The following is a 21,636-nucleotide window of genomic DNA, read 5'->3' as shown; positions in this document are numbered from 1 at the left end:
CCTGAAACTGTTCTTAACCTGAGATACCAGTTTGGTGTAGTGGTTAAGAGCGGCAGACTCGTAATCTGGTGAACCGGGTTCGTGTCTCCGCTCCTCCACATGCAGCTGCTGGGTGACCTTGGGCTAGTCACACTTCTCTGAAGTCTCTCAGCCCCAATCACCTCACAGAGTGTTTGTTGTGGGGGAGGAAGGGAAAGGAGAATGTTAGCCGCTTTGAGACTCCTTCGGGTAGTGAAAAGCGGGATATCAAATCCAAACTCTTCTTCTTCTCTTCTTCTTAGCTAATGGGGCCTCCCGCTGCCGCCGCCACGCAATTTCAGTTCTCATCCTGGGGCAAAGTTCTTAACCCGAGGGACTACTTCCGGGTTAGCGGAGTCTGTAACCCAAAGTGTTTGTAACCTCAAGGTGTTTGTAACCCGAGGTACCACTGTACAACTCCCATCATCCCTAGCTAACGGAACCACTGGTCAAGGATGATGGGAATTGTAGTCCCAAAACAGCTGGAAGGCCGAGTTTGGGGGTGCCTGTTTTAAATGAAGGTTGGACAGCACTCCAGATTGCCAGCACTGCAAGTATATGAAAATAAAATGCTGGTTTGTAGGAGCTGCATTAACAGGGCATTTAATATGTCTCTTATTTTTAAAGACGACCTGAAAGTCAGCAGGTTTTAACAGCAAAAAGGGGGGGGGGCAGAGAATGTTGGATGCATGACTGGGGGGGCTAGATTTTGGTTTGAAGAGGGAAATGGCCTCAAGAGGACTACCAGTTGCAGCTGGAAGGGCAAGAGGTCATGCCATTTGGGGTGGGAGGGGGGAGGTTCAGTTTCAAAGCATTCCTTCCCTGCTGTAGTAGTAATACATGGGAACCACAGTCAGAGAATCCACCGATCCTAACCCTTGGATCTGATGCAATTCGTAAGGCTTAGAGGCTCAATGTTACACTGTGCATCTGCTAAAAACCACCAAGAGCTTGTTCCCATGTGATACTTAAACAATACGAAGTCTTAAGCGCTTCATGGGCACGATCCAGTTTTAAAACTTAACAAAAAAACAACAACTCTACATGTCGGTATTATTATCCCCTGTATTGCAGGTACAGGGACTGAAGCCAAGAGAGCATCTTGCCTAAAGCCACTTTGTGAGTTCCTAGCAGAGGCAAGATTTGAACCAGGGACTTTCCGATTCACAACTCAGTCTCTTAGAGCACCCGCACATCCACCCCAAACGTTATTGGCTGTGGATGTCATAGCTCCCTCGCAGCCATCAAAAACCCCAGTCCTTACTGCACAGCCTCTATCTACTGTCCAGCAGGAGCGGGGGTGAAAATATTTTTAAAAAAACAGAGGGGGGGCGTTTGAAATAAGAGAGAAGACACCACTAGAAGAGCCACTCTGTGAAATAATGATATAAGGAGAATTGCCCCTTACAAATGGTTTCAGATCTGAAAAGTAATGTCTTTACTAAAGTAAACTTGTTTTCCTTACACTTGCTCAGGATTTCTCCTTCCCAGTCCCCCTGCAAACTTTGCGCTATGCATCACCTCTTTCCTTTCCTCCACAATTCTATTATTACACTATTTCAAAACCAGGGCGGAGTGCCTAATCCAGCATGGGTGGTGGCACTTAAAATTGTAGCCAGAGAGCAGACACCTTGCAAGAAGGAACTGTTGAAATACTGGGGATTTTATTCTCGGGATATGCCACGCCAGGTTGCCTGACCCCTGCAATGCTGGATTTGTTGTACTGTTGAACCGCCCAACAGTTAAGTAGCCTACTGCGCAAGGGAAAAATTCCAAGAAGTTTTTGTCTCTCCATTCAGAAGCCAAGGGTTACCAATAATATGTCTGTCCTCTTCCCCTGACACAGGGTGAACCAACAGACAACAGTCACAAGGGATGCAGAGGAGAGGGAAGGAGGCAAAGAAACCACCACCAGACACCTGCTTCTGTTCCAGCTGAATTGTCTCCCTCCGCAGGAGCCACTTTGAGAGCTATAGCTGAAAAGCAGAATCTATAACCAGGAACCAGGAAGTTCTGTTTTCCATTCTGTTCTGTAGACAAACATGTCGTAGAGTCTCACAACAACTACTACTACTACTTCTTTTTTTTAAGAAGCCAAAATTGCACTCAGTAAGATCACTTCCCTTGTCATGCTATTCAATATACACAGAGAGAAACTGCTTTTGATGTACTGCATGAACAAAAGTCCCAGAAAGTGGGGGAGGGGGGGAATCCCAGAAACAATTAAGAACAGCTTGTGGCTATAACCACACACTGCACTGACAGCCACATCTACAAGTTCAGCCTTTGCAGGTGCAGCAGGGCAGTGGAAACCCAGTGTTTCCATACCAGCTTTTATACCGGCTTCCCAGCCAACCTGGAAAAAAATAGTAATTATAGAACTGAGCAAGGACAGAACTGCTTAGACAATGCACATGCACGCTCACACCAAAGTTGCCAGCATTGTGTCACTACTAATGAGTCATCGAGGGCATGGATTTGACTTAGAAATGCTATGAATTTGGCTGCTCTACATGGGTGGATGAGATTTCATAGGAAAGGAGGGGTAGACAGAGCATTCCAGCAGTTTAGGATAGAAGGTTTCTATCATTAGAGTAGGATAGACTTACACTGGTGCAGGAAGAGGCACAAGCCTTAGAAACAGTTGGTTTAATTATGAAAGGCACCATTTCCTGTCTTAAATGCCCCACACACAAACTATGTACCCCAAAGTAAAAAGGTAAAGGGACCCCTGACCATTAGGTCCAGTCGTGTCCGACTCTGGGGTTGCAGCGCTCATCTCGCTCTATAGGCCGAGGGAGCCGGCGTTTGTCCGTAGACAGCTTCCGGGTCATGTGGCCAGCATGACAAAGCCACTTCTGGAGAACCAGAGCAGTGCACGGAAACGCCGTTTACCTTCCTGCCGGAGCGGTCCCTATTTATCTACTTGCACTTTGACGTGCTTTCGAACTGCTAAGTGGGCAGCAGCTGGGACTGAGCAATGGGAGCTCACCCCGTCGCAGGGATTCAAACCGCCTACCTTCTGATCAGCAAGCCCTAGACTTTGTGGTTTAACCCACAGCGCCACCTGGGTCCCTGTACCCCAAAGTAAACATCCCTAATTACACCTCAACCTCCCATTTGTACATTAGTTTCAATGTGTTAACTCTAGGTAAAAGTTAGCGGAATACAACCTATAGTAAAAAGGGGGGGTAGTGAGACAAGAAAAAGGTTTCTAAGCAATGTGCATGTGCGCCACACACAAATCTTGCCAATTAAAAATGGAAAGAGCGGTTTTTCATCATCAAGGTTTGCTAAACTCATCAAGAAAGTAGCATTCTAATGAGTCATTGCTGCATTACTCCACATTGTGAGGTGAACATATCCCTAAGATTGTAGCTAATGTGCTTTTCTACCACCTTCACTAAGAGGCTGAAAATTTGAATATTAGATTCAATATGCTTTAAATTATCAGGTTCTGGAATCTTTCCCATGAAAATATCAATTAATCTGACAGTTTTACACTACCTACAAGGGTCCTTCACAAGGGAAAAGCAAACATTCTGTTTAGGCAGCACACCACCCAGAAAAACACTTTCCCATATGGAACACAAATAGTTAATTAAGAACAGGTAAGTTAGTACCTGCTCTGGAGATATGGGACTGAGTAAATGGTTAACTATGCAAGGCACTCCAGCACTGCAAAGTATTTAATCTTAGCTTGAAAAACACTGGAAAGTCTATCACAGCTGGTCTATCACCAACGTTATAAATTGTTCCCTCTCCCCATTTCGTGCACAGATTTTTAAAAGGGGATATGTTCAAGTTGTACATGAATTGCAAGCATCTGGCTTTTTTTTTTTTAAAGCAAGCTGTCTGTATTTCCTGCCACCAAATCTTACTGCTATGGCAAATATACACAACATGCACCAGAGAAATTGAGAATAGATTAACAGGACACCTGATGAAAATGTAACGATTGCGGATTTCAGTTTAAACAGTAAAGCAGGGGTCAGCAAACTTTTTCAGCAGAGGGCTGATCCACTGTCCCTCAGACCTTTGAGGGGCCGGACTATATTTTTTTTGGGGGGGGGAGCGGAATGAACGAATTCCTATGCCCCACAAATAACCCAGAGATGCATTTTAAATAAAAGCATTTTAAATACTTATGTAAAAACACGCTGATTCCCAGACTGTCCGCAGGCTGGATTTAGAAGGATCCGGCCCCCCGGGCCTTTGTTTGCCTACCCATGCAGTAGAGCAATATGAAAAAAGGGCCTAAACAGCCATACTTCCTACACACCTAGTTCTGCTGATCAAAGTGTGAAATGCACTCCTAGGATAATGGCAAATGGGGTTCAGATGTCAACAATGAACCTTTCAATGTGCTGATTCTGGCACTTGGTTACTGTTCAGGATTTCCTAGGTGGGCTATTCATGGGTGTTATTTACATTATAGTTTCAACACATGGAAGAAAAACCCACACACACTCCAACACAGAAGTGTCTCAAGTTACCTCTTAAAAGCTAGGAGTGCTTTGGTGTGGCATCCAACTGAGCAATCAAGTCAGCTTAGCTGTCCCCAGCATTTAGAAAATACATGCAGCAATCATGTCCAGCTACGGTTGCTACTGCTAAACATGGCAACCAAGCCCTACATACCCTTCCTCCTGTTGTTTTTTTCCCAACACCATCCTTTTATCCACATGACACTCCTTTTCATGAACGCCAAGGTGTGGAAATTACTACTTGCGCACTTGCAAAACACACACACATTAAAAAAAAAACACCCGTAAAAGAGTTTGCAGGATACGGTACGCACCACATGAATTCTATAAATGTTTTACTACATCCGAGCCGATAGTTACACCATTTGGCGATGGAAGATTAGAAGCAGCAACATGTTAGCTGAAGGTCAAGCTTCTGTACATCCTAACAGAGATCCGTTTACTGTTACCGTGGTTTAGCAATTAATGCGCTGGCTCACAACACACCTGGTGCCAAAGGAAGAACACAACACACAGGACTTTTTCACAGTTTTTACCTCAGCGATCAGCAGCACACAGAGACTGCTTTTACGCTTTTAAAAGAAGCATATTCTAACACTCCTCCCAACCACATCCAAGCATACGGAAGTCCATGTAAGCCTGAGAATTGTACACCGCCCCATACGTGTTTATTTAATGGCAGATAGCTATAACCAAACCAAAATAGCTCCCATTTAACTCCTCAAAGGAGAAAATACTGCTAAACAAGAGATAAAGGCCCCTTCTGCCTAAATAAATAAATAAATAAATGTCACAAGTTCTGAACATCCATCTGGAACTCAGGAAATAATTTGTTAGCTTAAAGCACGTACATACATAAAAAGCACATTGTTGGCAAGGCCCGCACCAGTTTACCAAATATTTGTTTAGTCGCATGCTCTGTGCTAACCTGAAGGCTGAGGAAGGATTGTCCCACACAACACCAACCCATACCTTCTAGCCTGCCTAGGCAGACTGCTCTTGAAAAAGCGTTCATACTAGTTTCCGCTTAGGCTGCACTCAGGGCCAAAACTTACCTTGTTAAATTGGAAAAGGTCACGCTTGAGCCTCTCTCTTATTGGGTCATGTCCAGGTCGCAAAAATCTTCTCATTTTCCTCTTTAACCGCTTGGCCCCTAAACCTAAGAAAGAACAAGAAGATTTGATAAGGATCGAGTGCAACCTACCTAGAACATTCCACATGAAGAAAACTGAAATAATTTACATCTTTCAGGTCGATTTTCTCTTACTAGAAGCAGAAAAGAGAGCGCACCATAAGTCAGGCAACAGTTCAGCGGTAACACAGCAGATAAGCATTTTAAAAGATCAATTCTAGAGACTCTCCCAGCTTCCCAGATTGGTTGGCAACCCCGACTGGGATCTGTTTTCACACTAGTCTCATATTAAATGAACGAGGGGGAGAGAGGAAGAGGGAGTTCAACAATTCTCATGAGACTAAATAGAATTAAGTTTATTCTGTGTCAAAAGAAACAGTAACGTCGCATGCACAAGACTACAACATTATGTTGCTCAGCGTTATTTATTCCGAAGCTGCACCATCCTGGTACATACAAATCGCTAAGCATATGAACAACCTGCCAGATCAAGCCATCTAGTGCAGCATCCTGTTGTCACAGTGGCCAATCAGGGTATATAAACCAGGATTAGGATCCACACTCAGCCCGTAAGCAGCAAGTGAAAAGGGTAGGAAAGGAGTGAGGAACCGAAAATCTAGTGCTTGGGACTCTCTCTCGGCAACAGCCAAACCACAGCCCTTAGGCCTACTGAGTCTACTTCACAACCTCCTTAAGTGGTTGCTTGTGACTGGAATATGAACCAGGTTTGGAGAGATGTGTGTGCATGCAGAAGCCTCTCGTATCTGCATGGGTGGAATGTAGCCTACTATCTTAAAGTAACACCCACCTGCATTGCTCCACCTACTTTTGCCTCTGGCCCCACCCACCACTGGTTGCCCAGGAGGGAGTGAGACCCCTCAGGATGAAAAAGGTTCCCCTTCCCTAAGGGACAGAACACATCACCCAGCTTTATCTACCCTGACTGTATTGTTAAGTATATAAAGAATAACAGTTCTTGAGAACTGCATACTTTGGGACTTCCAACATCATGCCCCGAAGAGTTCTGGAGAACTTGAAAGCTTGCTCACTATCTTGTCAAATTTTGGAGGTCTTAATCAAAATACTAATAAAATCAATACCCTATTGTAACTTCTTATTTTTTCTCCCTAGTGGACCAACACCTAGAATTTTTGTGATGCTGAGTATGCAACCTGTGCTCACAGACTTACTTTTGTCTAGTAGTATCTGGCCAGAATATCTGCATTTTCACAGAATATTTCGGGCGATTAGAGAAAGGTGTAGGTGAGGCTAAGGGCTGTGGCACATAAGGCACCACCAGTAAGAGACTATGCTCTGTTCAAGAGACACCAATTCTCTCTTTTGATCTCTTCAAAGGGGTTGTATTAATCCCTGACACTATGAAAGCCTAGAGGTTTTAGCTGAAATTCTAATTCAAAACAGGCACTTAGGTTCCAGTGAAATAATCTGTTGCTGCATGGAGGATTGAAGCCTTTATTAAAAAATAAAGCAAATGGAAAGCAAAGCTTTCATGAAAGGAGCCACTCTGCCATATTCTGGGGAACACACAATCGTACATGCAATTACACATTACACTGATGCTTTCTACAGCGGTTGCATGTGGGAGTCTTCCCGGTGTTTACAGCGCTGAGAAAAATGTTTAGCGCTCCTTGGTTGATGCATGCTCCTTGGTTGATGCATCAAAATCTGGTGTGGAGACAGGTTAATTTGTTAATCTGTTTCTACAAAAAAACCACAAGTGCTTTAATCAACAACTGCCATGGAAGATGCAACAGCCTTAAGGCATTTTGCACCTCTGCAGACACCTATCTGCTCCATGCCTCTGCAAAAGCTAATAAAAGATAGTAAATACAGGAATAGCCCAAAGCAACTGGACTAACAATAGCATTTGGAGCAGGAAATGCAAAGCCAAGAGTTCAACTACCTTCACTCACAAAACAAGGTGTGAAAAACATTAAGCCTTGGAAGAAGGCAGTTTACAAGGGGCAAGGCCTGGGAACTTGGAGAAATCCAAGATGAATAGACATATTTTAGGAAAAGGTGTTTTGTTGGAGGGAAGGAAAAAGAAGATCCAGTAGAGCAGAAGGAAATTTGCAGTTCACACAGCCCACTTAGAAAATTTTGCATACAAACGATGGCTGGCACACCACCCATCTTGCCATTTATATTTTGGGCCGCAGCTGTATCGAATTACAGTGGTACCTTGGCTTAAGAACTTAATTCGTTCTGGAGGTCTGTTCTTAACCTGAAACTGTTCTTAACCTGAAGCACCACTTTAATAATGGGGCCTCCCGCTGCGCCGCCACAGCACAATTTCTGTTCTTATCCTGAAGCAAAGTTCTTAACCTGAAGCGTTATTTCTGGGTTAGCGGAGTCTGTAACCTGAAGTGTATGTAACCTGAGGTACCACTGTATTCTTGAGCAGTTTTTGGATCAACTTTGTATCTCACAATAGCAAATGATAACAACTTTAAGGCTCTCAGCCACAGCAATAAGCCCATGTGACTCCCAACAGAAGAAAGGTTCCCCACTGCAGATGGACAATCATTGCAGAGACATGTTTTCTATGTGCAACGCATATTGGATAAGTTTTCCCCAGTTCTATCAAGCCACATATGTGTTCTTTAGGCTGAAGCAAGAACATGAAAAATACACTGCTGAATTGGGCCAGTGGCCCATCTAGTCCAGCAGCCTCTTTTTACAGTGGCCGGCAACCTGATGCCTTATGGGAAGCAGACAAGCAGGACCTGAGGCACAACAATACTCTTCCCCCATTCTGCAGTTTCAGCAAGTGGTATTCAGAAGCATACAGTCTCCGACAGTAGGAAGAGAACATAGCCATTATTACTAGCAACCACTGGATGTGAACTAAGGAGGGTTTGGGTTTTTTAATGCTGAACATAAAAGCTGCTTTCTAATAAGAGTCAGATTATCAGTCCCCTCTCACCTACCCTGACTGAGAAGAGATCTGTATGGACAGCCATGTCATTAACTGGGACCTGAACCTAGGACCCTCCATATGATTATTACTTTATTATTTATTGAGTTTACATCACCCTTCATCTGAAGATCTCAGGACTGTTCGCAACACAAAAATACAGGACAAAAGCACAAACAGCACCCCACATAAAAGCAATGACGTAAGAAAATATGGTGGTCTGCCAAGGAGCAAATCAACTGGAACAGTAGCCTGTGGCAGACCACAGGTAAGAATTTCAGCTTTACCCCTGCAGACGCATCTAACAGTTGTCCAACTTTGGATTGTAAGACACTTTTGAATTTTGGGTGGAAAGGTAGACCATAAAGGCTTAAAGCAAGAACAAGTACCGGTAAGTTGCCTCTAAATATGCTGCTTTGTTACCAGGTAATTTAGCCAAGCAGGGCAATGTGAAAATACAAGGATTCTCATAAATCAGCACAATATTCTACCAAGCATAAAATGTTCAGTTTTAGAAACGAGTCCCATATATTTGCAAACGTAACTATATTACTTATAGTACAACTTAGAAGCAGCAAACAATTTACTACTGTTTTGTACTGAGGGGCACCATAAAGGTCGCTACCCTGGGGAGGCCACTCATCACACACACTCCAATATGAAATTCTTGGACTACAGCAAAGGTCTTAGCAGCTGGGGGTGTTTCTATTACTTTATGCTTATATAAACAAGTGGGCTCATTCTCTCTGCATTCCAACCAGTAATGAGGTCGCCCCCCTGCATGTCATAAATCAAACTATTTCTTCATGAGTTTTGCCACCACACAAGAGTGAAGGATAGATAGCTAAATTAAGGGACAGAAGTTGCTAGATGAACATATTTTACACCCAACTAGCATGATCTGTAGCAGAAGGGATGCAGCTCAGTAGCACCGAAAGAGGTCCAACATTTAATTCCTAGCATCTCCAGGTATAGTTGGGAAATATTTGTGCCTGAAACCGTGAAGAGCTGCTGCAAATCAGTAGACAATACTGATTTAGATAGACCAATGGTCTGATTTGACACACAGGCAGCTTTCTATGTAGAAAACTGCTAATTCAGTATTTGCCACAGTGCTGCACTTCTTACCATCTAGACTAGTCTTTCTGAACCTTGGGTCCCCCGGTGTTGTTGAACTACAACTCCCTTAATTCCTTGCTAGCAGGACCAGTAGTCAGGTATGATGGGAGTTGTAGTCCAAAAACATGTGGGGACCAAAGGTTGAGAAAGGCTACTCTATACTGTACAAAAAAGAACAAATTAGTAAAACTGCTTACAGCTGGACCTATTCCCCCTTCTTGTAACAAATTCTTCAACGTCTTCATACACAAGCAGTGATGTTAAGGTGTTGTGCAGCCAATGTGTGCCAGTTTAGTGCATAGAGACTGAGTAAGCTTTCTTCTCCTAAAGTATTAACGCCCAATACACCATACTTACCTATGGAAAGAACAGCACATTCATGCATTTTACTGTGACAGAAGAATTTAGGACAAGGAGGAAGAAGGTATGGCTCTCCAGATGTTGTTGGACAACTACTCTCACCACCGGCCATGGAGCTGCTGGAAGTTGAATCCACCAATATCTGCAGGTCCACAGGTTTCCCATCCCTAATTTAGAAGGCTTCTTTTCTAGAAGCTTTTGACAGATATGCTCGGGGGTAGGCATCAAAACAGGACCGTTCAGCAGATGGGAGTGAAAACAATCACCTATTTAGCAAGCTGTAATGGTTAATATGTTAGACTAGGACTTGGGAAACCCAAGTTAGATCCCACCTCAGCCATGAAGATCTCATCTTGGGCAAGTAACTATTTCAATATAACCTTTCCCATGTATAACCAACCAACAATCCAAATATTCAGACACTGGGATGCCACCCATAAGCAATCCATTTGATAATTTCCAAGGCTGCTTTCAAAATGGCAGCTCTTCCAACAGCCAGCAAAAGAATGAAGGAAAAGAGGGAGCACTTTCTAGCATGGAGACTTAAGCATGACAACAACTTTGTTTCTGATACTGCCTTGCACATACTGACCCTGTAAGTCTGGCAGCAACCAATTGCTACAGAAGGCAGTATCAGGCCTGACTATTCAATACAGTGGTACCTTGGGTTACAGGCGCTTCAGGTTACAGACTCTGCTAACCCGGAAGTAGTGCCTTGGGTTAGGAACTTTACCTCAGGATGAGAACAGAAATTGTGCAGTGGCATTGCGACAGCAGCGGGAGGCCCCATTAGCTAAAGTGGTACCTCAGGTTAAGAACAGTTTCAGGTTAAGAACGGACCTCCAGAATGAATTAAGTTCTTAACTCGAGGTACCACTGTATGTCCCTCAACAATAGCCCAATGCTGCTTGCAAAACCAACCACCTGGAAGCCGCTTGACAGAAATTTATGGTATAATTTTCGTAAGTTCTTTTCACTTTTCATTTCCTCCAAGCTGGGAGTTGTAAGTACTTTCCACTTCAGGAAAATACCCCTCAGGCCGTGAGCAAATTATTTCACTGAGACTTCACAACCCATTTTGTGGCTTCTTAACCTCTTCAAGTATTGAGATACCAACAGGAGCAAAAACTGCAACTATCTGGTGTGTTAGCTTGACAGGGCAGGGAGCGCTTGGTAAATACAATTAGCAAAAGCAGGTGTGAAGGAAAGAGTGCCCAGTTGTCTGCCATGGAAACTTTTGCAAGAAGGAAAACAACAAAAAGAAAAAGAGGGAAGGAAGTAGTAAATAAAGTAAGATGCTCATAAATGTGGTTTATGTGGTCAAATTACTCTTAACCTAATGTGGTGCTTTCAACATACAGTAATGCTAAAATGAATGAAAGACTAGATTTCTTGTTCCAGTCTTGGGAAATGATTTACCAGCCAATACACCCACTACAAAACTGAAAGTTCATGCAGAAGACTGCGCCCAACTTCCCTTTGATTTTTACAAACATTGAAGATACAACACACACAATATCCACAAAATCAACTTCTATTTCTTCATCAGCTGTGGGTGGAATAGGGCTGTGATGCCCTGAGGATGAAACCAACATATAGAAAACAACGTGCTATATAGATTTTGGGAAAGTCTTTAGTGGTGGAGAAACCCCAACATACTGGATCCCACCCAATTTCTTTGCTTCCTCAGTTCCACAGAGCACAATTCAGGGCACACACAGTTTGAACAATAAAGCTAATAGAACAGCCTTGGGCCTTAAGAGACAAATTTCTTCATTGGTCACAACCATCCTCAGCATTAGGGCTGGACGATATTAGGTTTTCAACACTGATGTATCACCAGCCAAACATCGTGGTTTCGCGATCCACTGCGATGTTGAAACAAGTTGCATTGGCCCTAGCTGGCGGGGTGCAGCGTAAAACTGCCTCTGCTCTCATTGCGGAAGTTAAGGAGGCACATTCACTCTAGCGCCTCATGGGCCGGTGCAGCTGGAAAAGACATCAGCCTCACCTGCAGAGCACATTCTGGACCCAGACCACCATTACCAAGAAGGCCCTCTCACCGTTTACCATCTGCCTCATTAAGGTGGGGAAACACAGAAGGGGGTCTCAGACAATTTGCAAATGCACTACCTGGCAGATTCGCAGAAGGCCTTTAAAACACTGGGCTGAAACATCAAGCGCGTTGTAGCACCTTGAAGATAACACAGTTACTGTGCATAAGCTTTGGTGAGTCCAAGGTAATTTTAAATGCGCCATGCTAACACAACTGCCCTTCAGGAGTTTACCCTAGGTTGACATTTTAACCAGTTGTGCAGTGCCAGTTAGCGGTTTGTATATTGCAACTTTTGTTATGCTTTTCACAGCCCTGCAAATGCAGAACATACAAAGGGTCCTGATACACAAGACCAAAAGATTGACTAGTGCATCATTCTGTTCTTGCAGCGGCCAACCAGATGCCCCTGGGAACCTCACAAGCAGGATATATGTGTAAGAGCACTATCCTGGCTCATGGATAGCTCAGCTGGTTAAAGCATGGTGCTGATAACACCACAGTCATATGCTTGATCCCCATATGGGACAGCTACATATTCCTGCATTGCCGGGGGTTGGACTGGATGATCCTCAGGGTCCCTTCCAACTCGACAATTCTACGATTCCATGATCCCCAGCAACTGGCACTCAGAGAAGTAGTGCTTCTGATGTAAAAGGCACTACACAGCCAGCATGACAAATAGCCATTGGTCTTCCATAAATTCATCTGTTGGTTCTTTTAAAGCCATCACAGTTGGTGGCCACCACTATATAATGCAGGAGTGACCACCATCATTTAATATGCTGTTACCTAAATCTTCCAATATTTAGCATAAATAGATGACCCTGGGTTCTAGTGCTATGAGAGGTGGAGCGGGGGGACGACGACACCTCTCTACTCGCTTTCTTCAAAGGATGTATAATTTTATCCCTGAAAATCTTTTGTGGCAGCAGCGTAAGCATCCAAAGTACTGCAAAGCTGCCAAATACTTACTTGACACAGCTGAAGTGGCCAATAGGTTTCGAGAAATGTATAATTTCACACTGCTGACTCAAATGGATGAAAGAGTACTATCCCATCACAGAACAAGTATGTTCAAGTGTTTTTTCCCTCTGAGGCCTCTTAGAAGGATATAAAGATGTGAGTGTTTTCAAGGCTGTTTTGATTAAAGGGACGTAGAACATTAGGGATGATGATTAAGCTCAGACAACTTCAACAATTTAAGTACATTACTTCTAAAGGTTTAATTTGGAAAATAATCCTATGATGGAACAGCCCTGGCCCTCCTCTTACTGGCTATTGTCAGCCACGTGACAAGTTATAAAGACAGTCAACAGCAGTGGTTCAGTGTGTATAAAAAAAGAGACAGACAGACAGACTTCATGGCATGCTTTTCTTTCTTTCTTTCTTTCTTTCTTTCTTTCTTTCTTTCAGTAACTTTCAATAAATGCTGTCTCCAAAAATCTCAACAACAGCAAAGGTATAGGAAGAATAGTAACCCATTAGATTGCAAAGATGCTCTTTTCATTTTGGTCCACAGCCTTATCTATAAGATTCAGGTGTATTTGCTAGGCTGTTTTTTATTTTATTTTTTACCATGACAGTACTGAAATGAAGCTAAGGTGCCAGGTATACCTCAGGGCCAAATTACATGTTACAAAGTTGTGGGTTCCTTTAAAAAAAAAAAAAAACTGAGGTTGCCATCAGAAATTGAAGAGCAGCAGGAAAAGGAGCTGATTGACCCTTTCCACCATTTCTGCATCCCCAACAAACTCCTTTCCCACACAGCCCTGCTTTCAATCGGAGGATTAGGCAGAAAGGGAAAGGATAAAGCAGAATATGCCTGGTTTGGGCCACAGATGCATAAGAAATTTCATTATGGCGCCCAAAACATGAAGCACTCAGTCAGCCATGTATGTTGAGTAGCCCAGCTGCTGGTAGCAGAGATACAGGCTTGACAAGTGATCAAGAGAGAGACTTATGCCCCTCCCTGCAGCTATGGTATTCAGTAAGCAATGCAGGCTTACAACAGACCTATTCAACAAGACCAGAAAATGTGTTAATCAGCTCTCATAACAAGAGCAGAGGTTGTTATCCTATCACTTTCATTAAAACGGGTCTCTGATTGATACAATATACAAGACTCTTCAATTGGGAAGTGGTTTATCCTGTCTTAAATGGAAGGGTAATCTGCATGTTTATGACTTTTGTTCTGTGCCATCCCCAACCCACCAAGTTTACTTTTGGCCATTGAGGAAGACCTGTGAATATTATTTTAAAGGTCATCACTGAACTTCCCTGCAGCGACAGGACTAAAATACTCCATATTTTGTAGCTTCTTAACAAACCTCTGATCCTGAGGTATTGCAGTTAACAAGTTTCCTGCCTCTAAACTAAAGAACCCAAAATCAAATTTGACAAGAACAGAGATATGTGCAGCTGGCAAAAAGTCAAACAGAAATTAATGCAGACTGACAAGGTGACAAGTTAAGCCAATTATTCCAAGTCATGTTTGAATAAAATGTTGCAGTAGCAAAGTCTTCAGGAACTCAGAGCAGCTTTTGAAAAGTGGGTTTATCCATGTATACTTGAGAACTCTCCAAAATTTGTTTCCACTTTAGTTAATTTTGAGAAAACCAGGCAAAATCACATTTAAAATTATAATCATATGCCTACACCTAATCAGGAAGGAACACTGAAAACCATCAAACCCAGCACTATTTTTCTAGAAAAGGAGCTGCCGAAACTCACCATGAACGCCTCTCTTGTTCTCTTATAATGGCACCCACCTGAGAGGTGTCGAAACTGAGTTCCAGCTAGTTCCAGCTGAAAAAAGCCCTGATCGTATCCGAGAACATTTGGTGTATGTTCTACAGCACAGAGAGGGTTTCCATTCACTGCTATGAGGAATAAGGCTTGCAATTCTAAACATGGAATGTCCAGAAGGCAAGTTTCAAACTTGGTGGGATTTTCTTCTTGAGTAAGCCTTTGTAGGACTGAGTTAGAAGATGCACAATCAACACAGGGTTTCTTTCCCTTTTACAGGTGACCCTTGAATTTTAAATCTGTATTGTGAAATCAGAAGAGATCAGATGTAAGATCTGGGAAAATGACACACGACTAAACACAAATTTTATAGGAGACTAATCACAAAGCAGCAATATTTCAGATTAACTCAAATTATCAACATTTCAATAAGGCCTCAGTCAGACAGAGCATTCACCTTGCTGCAAATGTGACAAAACTAAACAGCCAAGAAGATAGCCAGGTCATAGGATAGGATCCAGAACAGGCATAGGCAAACTCTGCCCTCCAGATATTTTGGGACTACAACTCCCACCATCCCTGACCACTGGTCCTGTTAGCTAGGGATAATGGGAGTTGTAGTCCCAAAACATCTGGAGGGCCGAGTTTGCCTATGCCTGATCCAGAATAAGACTTGTATCCAGCGCTGCATGAACAGCATTCCACTCCCACAATGGAGCTTCCCCTTTTTTTCTCCCTACATGCTTCCAAAAACTGATCCAGAGGGACCCTGGACACCCTGAAGCAGATTTTGAGGGTGTGAGAGAGGCCTGCAGAGGAAAGGGACATTCCATTGCACAAGAAGCAGTCTGTTGTGCAAGCAAACAGCAGCATTTTGGAGTTCACACAAGCCACCTTATTTACAACCCTCAGAGCAAGATGACCAGATGATGTTGGACTTCAGCTCCCATCAGTCTCGACCAGCATGGTCATAATGATAAGAGTTGTACTCCATGAACATCTAGAGGGCTACAGATTTCCCATCTCTGTAGCAGAGCATACCACTGAAGCACATCGGCATTCCATACAGAAGCAAGATTACTGTAGCCCAAAATCTAAAACTCCACTCCAAATACCAATGGCATTTATGATGTCTGTAAGAAAAAAACAGCAATAAAAACTTTGTGTTGCTTACTAAATTTATTACTATACATGTACCACCAAGTCATTTTATTGCCAGAAGCTAACTTCTCAATTCAGAGTTGAGCTATACAAGACACCAGTAAAAATCACACTGTGGATAATTCCACAACACCACATTTAAACTACGGAAGTTATACCACACTTAAGTTACTGCAGAGAATATACATGAAAAAGGCAATAGTGGCAGTGAACATTCTTAAGATCACTTAATTAATCCTTTGAGTGATGTAACGGACAGGTCAGTATTTTCCATTTTCCACTTTATTTGATGCCGTACATGGCAAGGACATTCCATGATAGTTGATTCATATTAGAGATAGAAAATACCACATATCACACAAAAATGTTCCCATAATCCTGCAAAAGGGGGTAGGGCTATCTTTCCTTTTAATCACCCAACTTACTTGGAAAAAGATTGTCCGTTTGGGACAAACTTGTTAACCAAAAGCTTCAGAATGACAATTTTAAAATATACTATATGTACCAGTGACACAGCTTCAGTGATAATTTTTGTGAGAAGTATTTGCATAGCAAAGAGTCAGAGATATTTTTAAGTGTGATAAAAAAAGGGGGAAGAGTCTTCTGTGACGGAAAGCTGCTCACATGCCTCTGATGAAGCAATGGCAAGTAGTTTCCATTGCTGTTATACCACATATTAATGCCTGTAAGTCAGGGATGCTGCTTTCCAGATGTTTCTCAACCTACCATCAGCCCCAGTCAGCATGGTCAATGGTCAGGATGACAGAGGTTACACGTGAAGTTCCCCAACTCTGCTGAAAGTCTGTAAAAAGCAGCTCTCTGTTTACATCTCTGTATACCAATACTAGTTGCTATTCATCCCACAGGTTTGTCAAGTGCAATAATTGCTGATTTTCCCTTCTGGAAGTATACCCTACGACACAGACCCTAAACATGTTTACTCAGAAGGCAATCCCATTATTGTAATTGCGTATGCTCAAGGGAACCAGGGATGGTCTGAGAACACCTGATGCCGCAGAAAAGCAGGAGGAGAACTCAACAATAAACCACACAGAAGATCACATACGAGCAGAATAAACATTATTAAAATTGTGCACACGCTGGACTACAAGCTCTCATTTAAGATCAAACCCACATATTAAATGTAATATTAGGCAGCAGCTGCTTGACCAGCAGCAGCTTGAGCACACCTGTGGCAAAAAAACATTTTAACAGAATCATCAACAATACATAGTACACCCTTGCTTCCTACACAGACCTTGAAAATGTAAACAGCTTTAACAGCTCAAACTTGCCGCTGCTCATGAAACATTATACTGTATAGGTGACTCTAGACTCTGAATAGTAACACAAATTTCAACCATGAACAGCAGACAGGTAACTTCAAGGAACCACCGCCATGTTCCAGTTTCAACAATACAATAGGCATGAACACCTACAGGGTCACCTGTCCCACCTCCAAGATAAAGATGACATGTTTCACTTCAGCCCAGCAAGAGGTGCAGAGCAGGGGTAGAAAGACATTTGTCTGCAATAATACACCATTGTCTGAGCTTGGAATGAAAACCTGCTGAAAGACCATTAATAAGGGAACCTCAAAGAGATTTATTTAACAATGAAATTATTTCAAAGGGCTCCGATTTCCACTGAAACAACTCAGATTTAATGAGACCCGGTAAGTTTTCCCAACCTCCAAAGCAGTTACCGGCACTATTTCAGGTTGAACAACTAGCGAGGCTTCATTGTTTGAAGAATCCAGCTTGTCTTAGAAGTTACACATGGAGTCCAAATTAAACTGGGAGGGGGAATAGGGCAGGAGGGGAGTTTCCCAGCTATAGAAGCCTAAACTGATCTGTTACTTATGTGCCTGGCCTTTGGGGAACACAACAAGGCTATTCTCAGCTGTGATACATGACAAATGTACTAGTTAGGGTGTGGTGTCCACTCATATTGCTAAAGACTGCATGGAGATTTCAGTTTGCCTCAAGCTTATCTGCAGGGGCATTCATTACCTCAGATGTCAGCAGTGTTTCGGGAACAGGGGTAAATTTGGCTCAGTTCATGTGGTAATTTCAGTACCACAAACAAACTGTTATCTAACACAATGAAGGGCAGGTTTCCATCAATGTTGGCTGATATTATCATACTTGCCCAAGGCTAACACCAAATGCCCCAAAGCATACATACCACATTGCTCTAAAAGACAATATCTGCCATCTTGGATTTCCTCAATGAAATCCCAGAGCCAACCTTTGGCCTATGCCAGGGATAGAGAACATGTGGTCCATCACAACCTGTTGGACTACAACTCACATCCTCCCTAACCACTGACTATGCTTATGCTTGGGGCTGATAGAAGTCAGAGTCCAACACATCAGAGGGACACATTTTCCCACTGAGTACTGACCCTATATAGGCTAATGGAGTGGTTCAGACAACAAATAGGCACTAAGATGCCAATTACTGGCCTATACCTCCTAGACTAGAGCTTATTTACTACATTTCAGTCAACAGCGACATATTGACCTTCAAAGAAAAGGAAATGATGAGCAAGATTCGTCTTGACCTGCTACCAAAGAAATAAAAAGCCACCTGGAATCAACAATAGTTGGGGGGAAATCAAGGCCCCTCACAGAGGTTTGCCAGCCTGCCATACTGTAGCCTCAGAGCACCTGTGCAAACAGCACAGCCTGCCAAAAAGTATCAAGTACTTGAACAAAAGCAAACTTTTCTGAAATACCTCCAGCCAACAACCAACATGGCAAGGCAATGCTGACCAGGGGCATCGGAAGAACAACAGGAGTCCTAACAACTTACTGCTTGCTTCACCGGCAAAAATTAAAAACAAAAAACAAAAACCAGTTACCTGCCTCCCCGGTGCCAGATCTCAATGCTGGCAACCTCCCCCCCCCCCCGCCTCAAAAACAACAAACCCACAACTAACTCGGCTAAGGTAAAGTCCAAACTTCATCTACTACCCACAGAGACCCTCCTCCCCACACTTCTGGCAGACACCAGAAAGAGAGGTGCTCCCCCGCCCCACATAATTCTCAAGGCCAAGCGCACCCAAAGTGATGCCCCCCTACACGTTTTCTCAGCCCATCGAGGGCACCCTTCCACCAACCCACTGCAACACCCCAACCCCGACCAGCTTTCACGCCCCCTAACCATCATACCAAAGAACCCCTCCGACGCCCGCCCTGCAGGGCACTCCCCGACCAGCCTTGTCCTTTCTTTCCAGGATCCATGACAAAGCTCAGAGCAGTCTCATATTTGATCACCCAGCTCACCTTCCAGCATGGAGTCCAAGCCTCAACTCCACCCAATGCCCGTCCAAGGGAGATTCCCTCAGTCTCCTCCACCCCGGAAAGCCCCCCCCCTTTACCTGGCGTCCCCGCCCCGCTTTCTTTGCCGCCTCAGCCCCGTCCCGTCCCCCCCCCGCCCAGGCCCCCAGCTCACCGGGGGGGGGAGGGCCGCGTGCAGAGAAGCCAGGCTGAGCCTTACCGTGCAATGTCCCCCGACGCGCCCCAGCTCCTCCTTGCGCCGGCGCCGCCGCCACCTCTCCTTCCTGGATACCTCCAGCAGGGGGGGCGTGCCCGCCGGATATGCAAATCACAAAAAGGAGGCCTGGTGCCTCCCTTTCTCCCCCCCTCCCAAACTCTGCTGCTCGTGAATAATTCATCGGCTCACCGCTACCCGCCTAGCCAATCGGAAATCAGCAAACCTCTGCCTGCATTCTTCTCACTTTGTATCCGGCCAATAGAAATTGGCGCGCGCGAGGGGGGGTGGGAATCGAGATCAAAGTAGGCTAATTCCAGTATGACTATCGTGGCTTCTTAATACGCCGTGGTCACGCCCCATATCCGCCGAGTTCTGGGCGCACCTATCTTTCTTTTTTTCCGGTGGAGGAGAGACGGTGTGCAAGCAGGGGTACAAAGGGCATGAGCAAAAATAGGATTCTGGGTGCTCCTTTCCTGGCGCTAGTTTGTTATTAGAGCTGCTCCCTTGATTCAGAGCAAGTAGGAGCTCCTGCGAAGAACAGAAACTCGAACGTTGCATAGATTGCATTTCCTCCAATCTTGACTGCGTTTTCTTGTGTGTTGCTCTGGAGCAGGTGAGGGAGAGACGAAGAGCAGATGGATTCGTATTCCAATCAGGAAAGAGATACCGGTCGCAAAAAAAAGTAAAACAGCACAGCAGCTCAGTGCACACAGTAATTAGAACAGGACCGTACTACTGTTGTTGGACGTGATACCAGGGTAACTTGGATTTCGAATTAAAATTCTCAGCCTAGTCGTTGCCTCTTCCTTTAGGGAGATCCCTCCCCAAGCTGTATAATAAAGATTATCACCGTTAATTAGAGGTCTTATTCTTACTAATATTCATGACAGTTTAAATCTTGATCATGGCCAAATGTATTTTGTTTCCCCTTATCTCTCTTTTCCACACACAATACTTGTGATAACTTCTAAAGCGGTGTTGCCCTGTTAACTCTGTTGCAGCAAGAACAGCAATTTACGCCACAATATATCTCTGAGTAGTCTTAAAGCTGCCACAAGGCTGTTTATAATATTTCTGACGGTAGTTGAGTTTATACTGCTTGCTGTGGTGGTGAGCGCAGCAGGCAGAATCTGATCAAGTGATAAAACAAGCCACATCTTCTGCTTGTTTACATTAGAGTAATCATATTGAACAGTAGTATATTAAACTTGAATCATAGAATATCATGTTGTAGATTAAAGGTACAGTGTTCACAATTATGCTTGGAAGAGAGTCCTTTAAGAAGATCTGACCAGTTTCTTGCTATTGTTTCTAAAGGGGAACACTGACATGACAATTATTTCAATATCTGCTTCTCTCAGTAAGCCTGGATGGAGCAGAAATAACAAACTGCATTGATTCAAATGACACCTGGTTCACATGTGCCACAGTTGTATACAGGTTGCTGATAGAGCCTGAACATGTTACTTGCTTTTTAAATGAGCACACATAAATGCATATTTGCAAGTCTAAACATGCTAGTAGAAGCAAGGGTCACCGGCCTTTTGCGGTCACATTCAACCTGAGTCACATTCAACCAGAGTAAAGTGTCATGGACCTCGTCCCCACTAACCAAGCACACGCTGCAACCTATTCTATTGGCTACAATAAAATGCTTCTTTCAAGGCCAATTCCAGTGGGTGAAAGGGAAGGAGACCCCTGAAAGTGCCAGAGGAGCCACTGTGGAGATATGTGCACCTATAGATGCAATTATTGGCAACCTCTAATCAAAAGATGGGCATTAAGCCCAACTGCACCAAAAGTAATTTACAAGGTTGCAAGTTTTGGAAAAGGAAGGCATGATCTAAAGCAAAATTCCTAATCTAACAGTTGTGAAAGGGATCTTTTTTATTTGTAGTTGATATGTCATCTTTCAGCCCACAATGAAACACTCAACTTTCAAATATTATTCACCATTAACACAAACAAACAAGAAACCCAAAAGCCACGCTGCAGCAATCAAATTACTTTTGCTCATTGTTCTGAATTGCCCATGCCAATTGGCTTGTGACTGAGTTACGATGCCACAGATCAGAAGCTGGAAGCCGCTCTGTGCACCAGCAAAACTAGGGCTAAACAG

At 43.7% G+C, this 21,636-nt stretch overlaps 1 protein-coding gene across 5 annotated transcripts in view; it reads right to left on the bottom strand.

Moving 5' to 3' along the window:
• The window catches only part of LLGL2 (LLGL scribble cell polarity complex component 2), a 65,379-nt gene extending 45,759 nt beyond the window's left edge, over positions 1 to 19,620 (bottom strand). For 2 of the 5 annotated variants that reach the window (XM_033139309.1, XM_033139307.1), the window contains exon 1: positions 5,561 to 5,664. In XM_033139309.1, the coding sequence (XP_032995200.1) occupies positions 5,561 to 5,635 (75 nt within the window). In that variant the 5' untranslated portion in view covers positions 5,636 to 5,664. Of the gene's footprint in view, positions 1 to 5,560; positions 5,666 to 19,306; positions 19,359 to 19,478 lie in introns of those variants that run through there. The other 3 variants (XM_033139311.1, XM_033139312.1, XM_033139310.1) reach the window with 3 other exon arrangements.
• Between the last annotated feature and the right edge of the window lie 2,016 nt (positions 19,621 to 21,636).

Source organism: Lacerta agilis, chromosome 2, assembly GCF_009819535.1.
Source record: "Lacerta agilis isolate rLacAgi1 chromosome 2, rLacAgi1.pri, whole genome shotgun sequence".
NCBI lineage: Eukaryota > Metazoa > Chordata > Lepidosauria > Squamata > Lacertidae > Lacerta > Lacerta agilis.
This window is presented reverse-complemented; position numbering and strand designations above follow the sequence as displayed.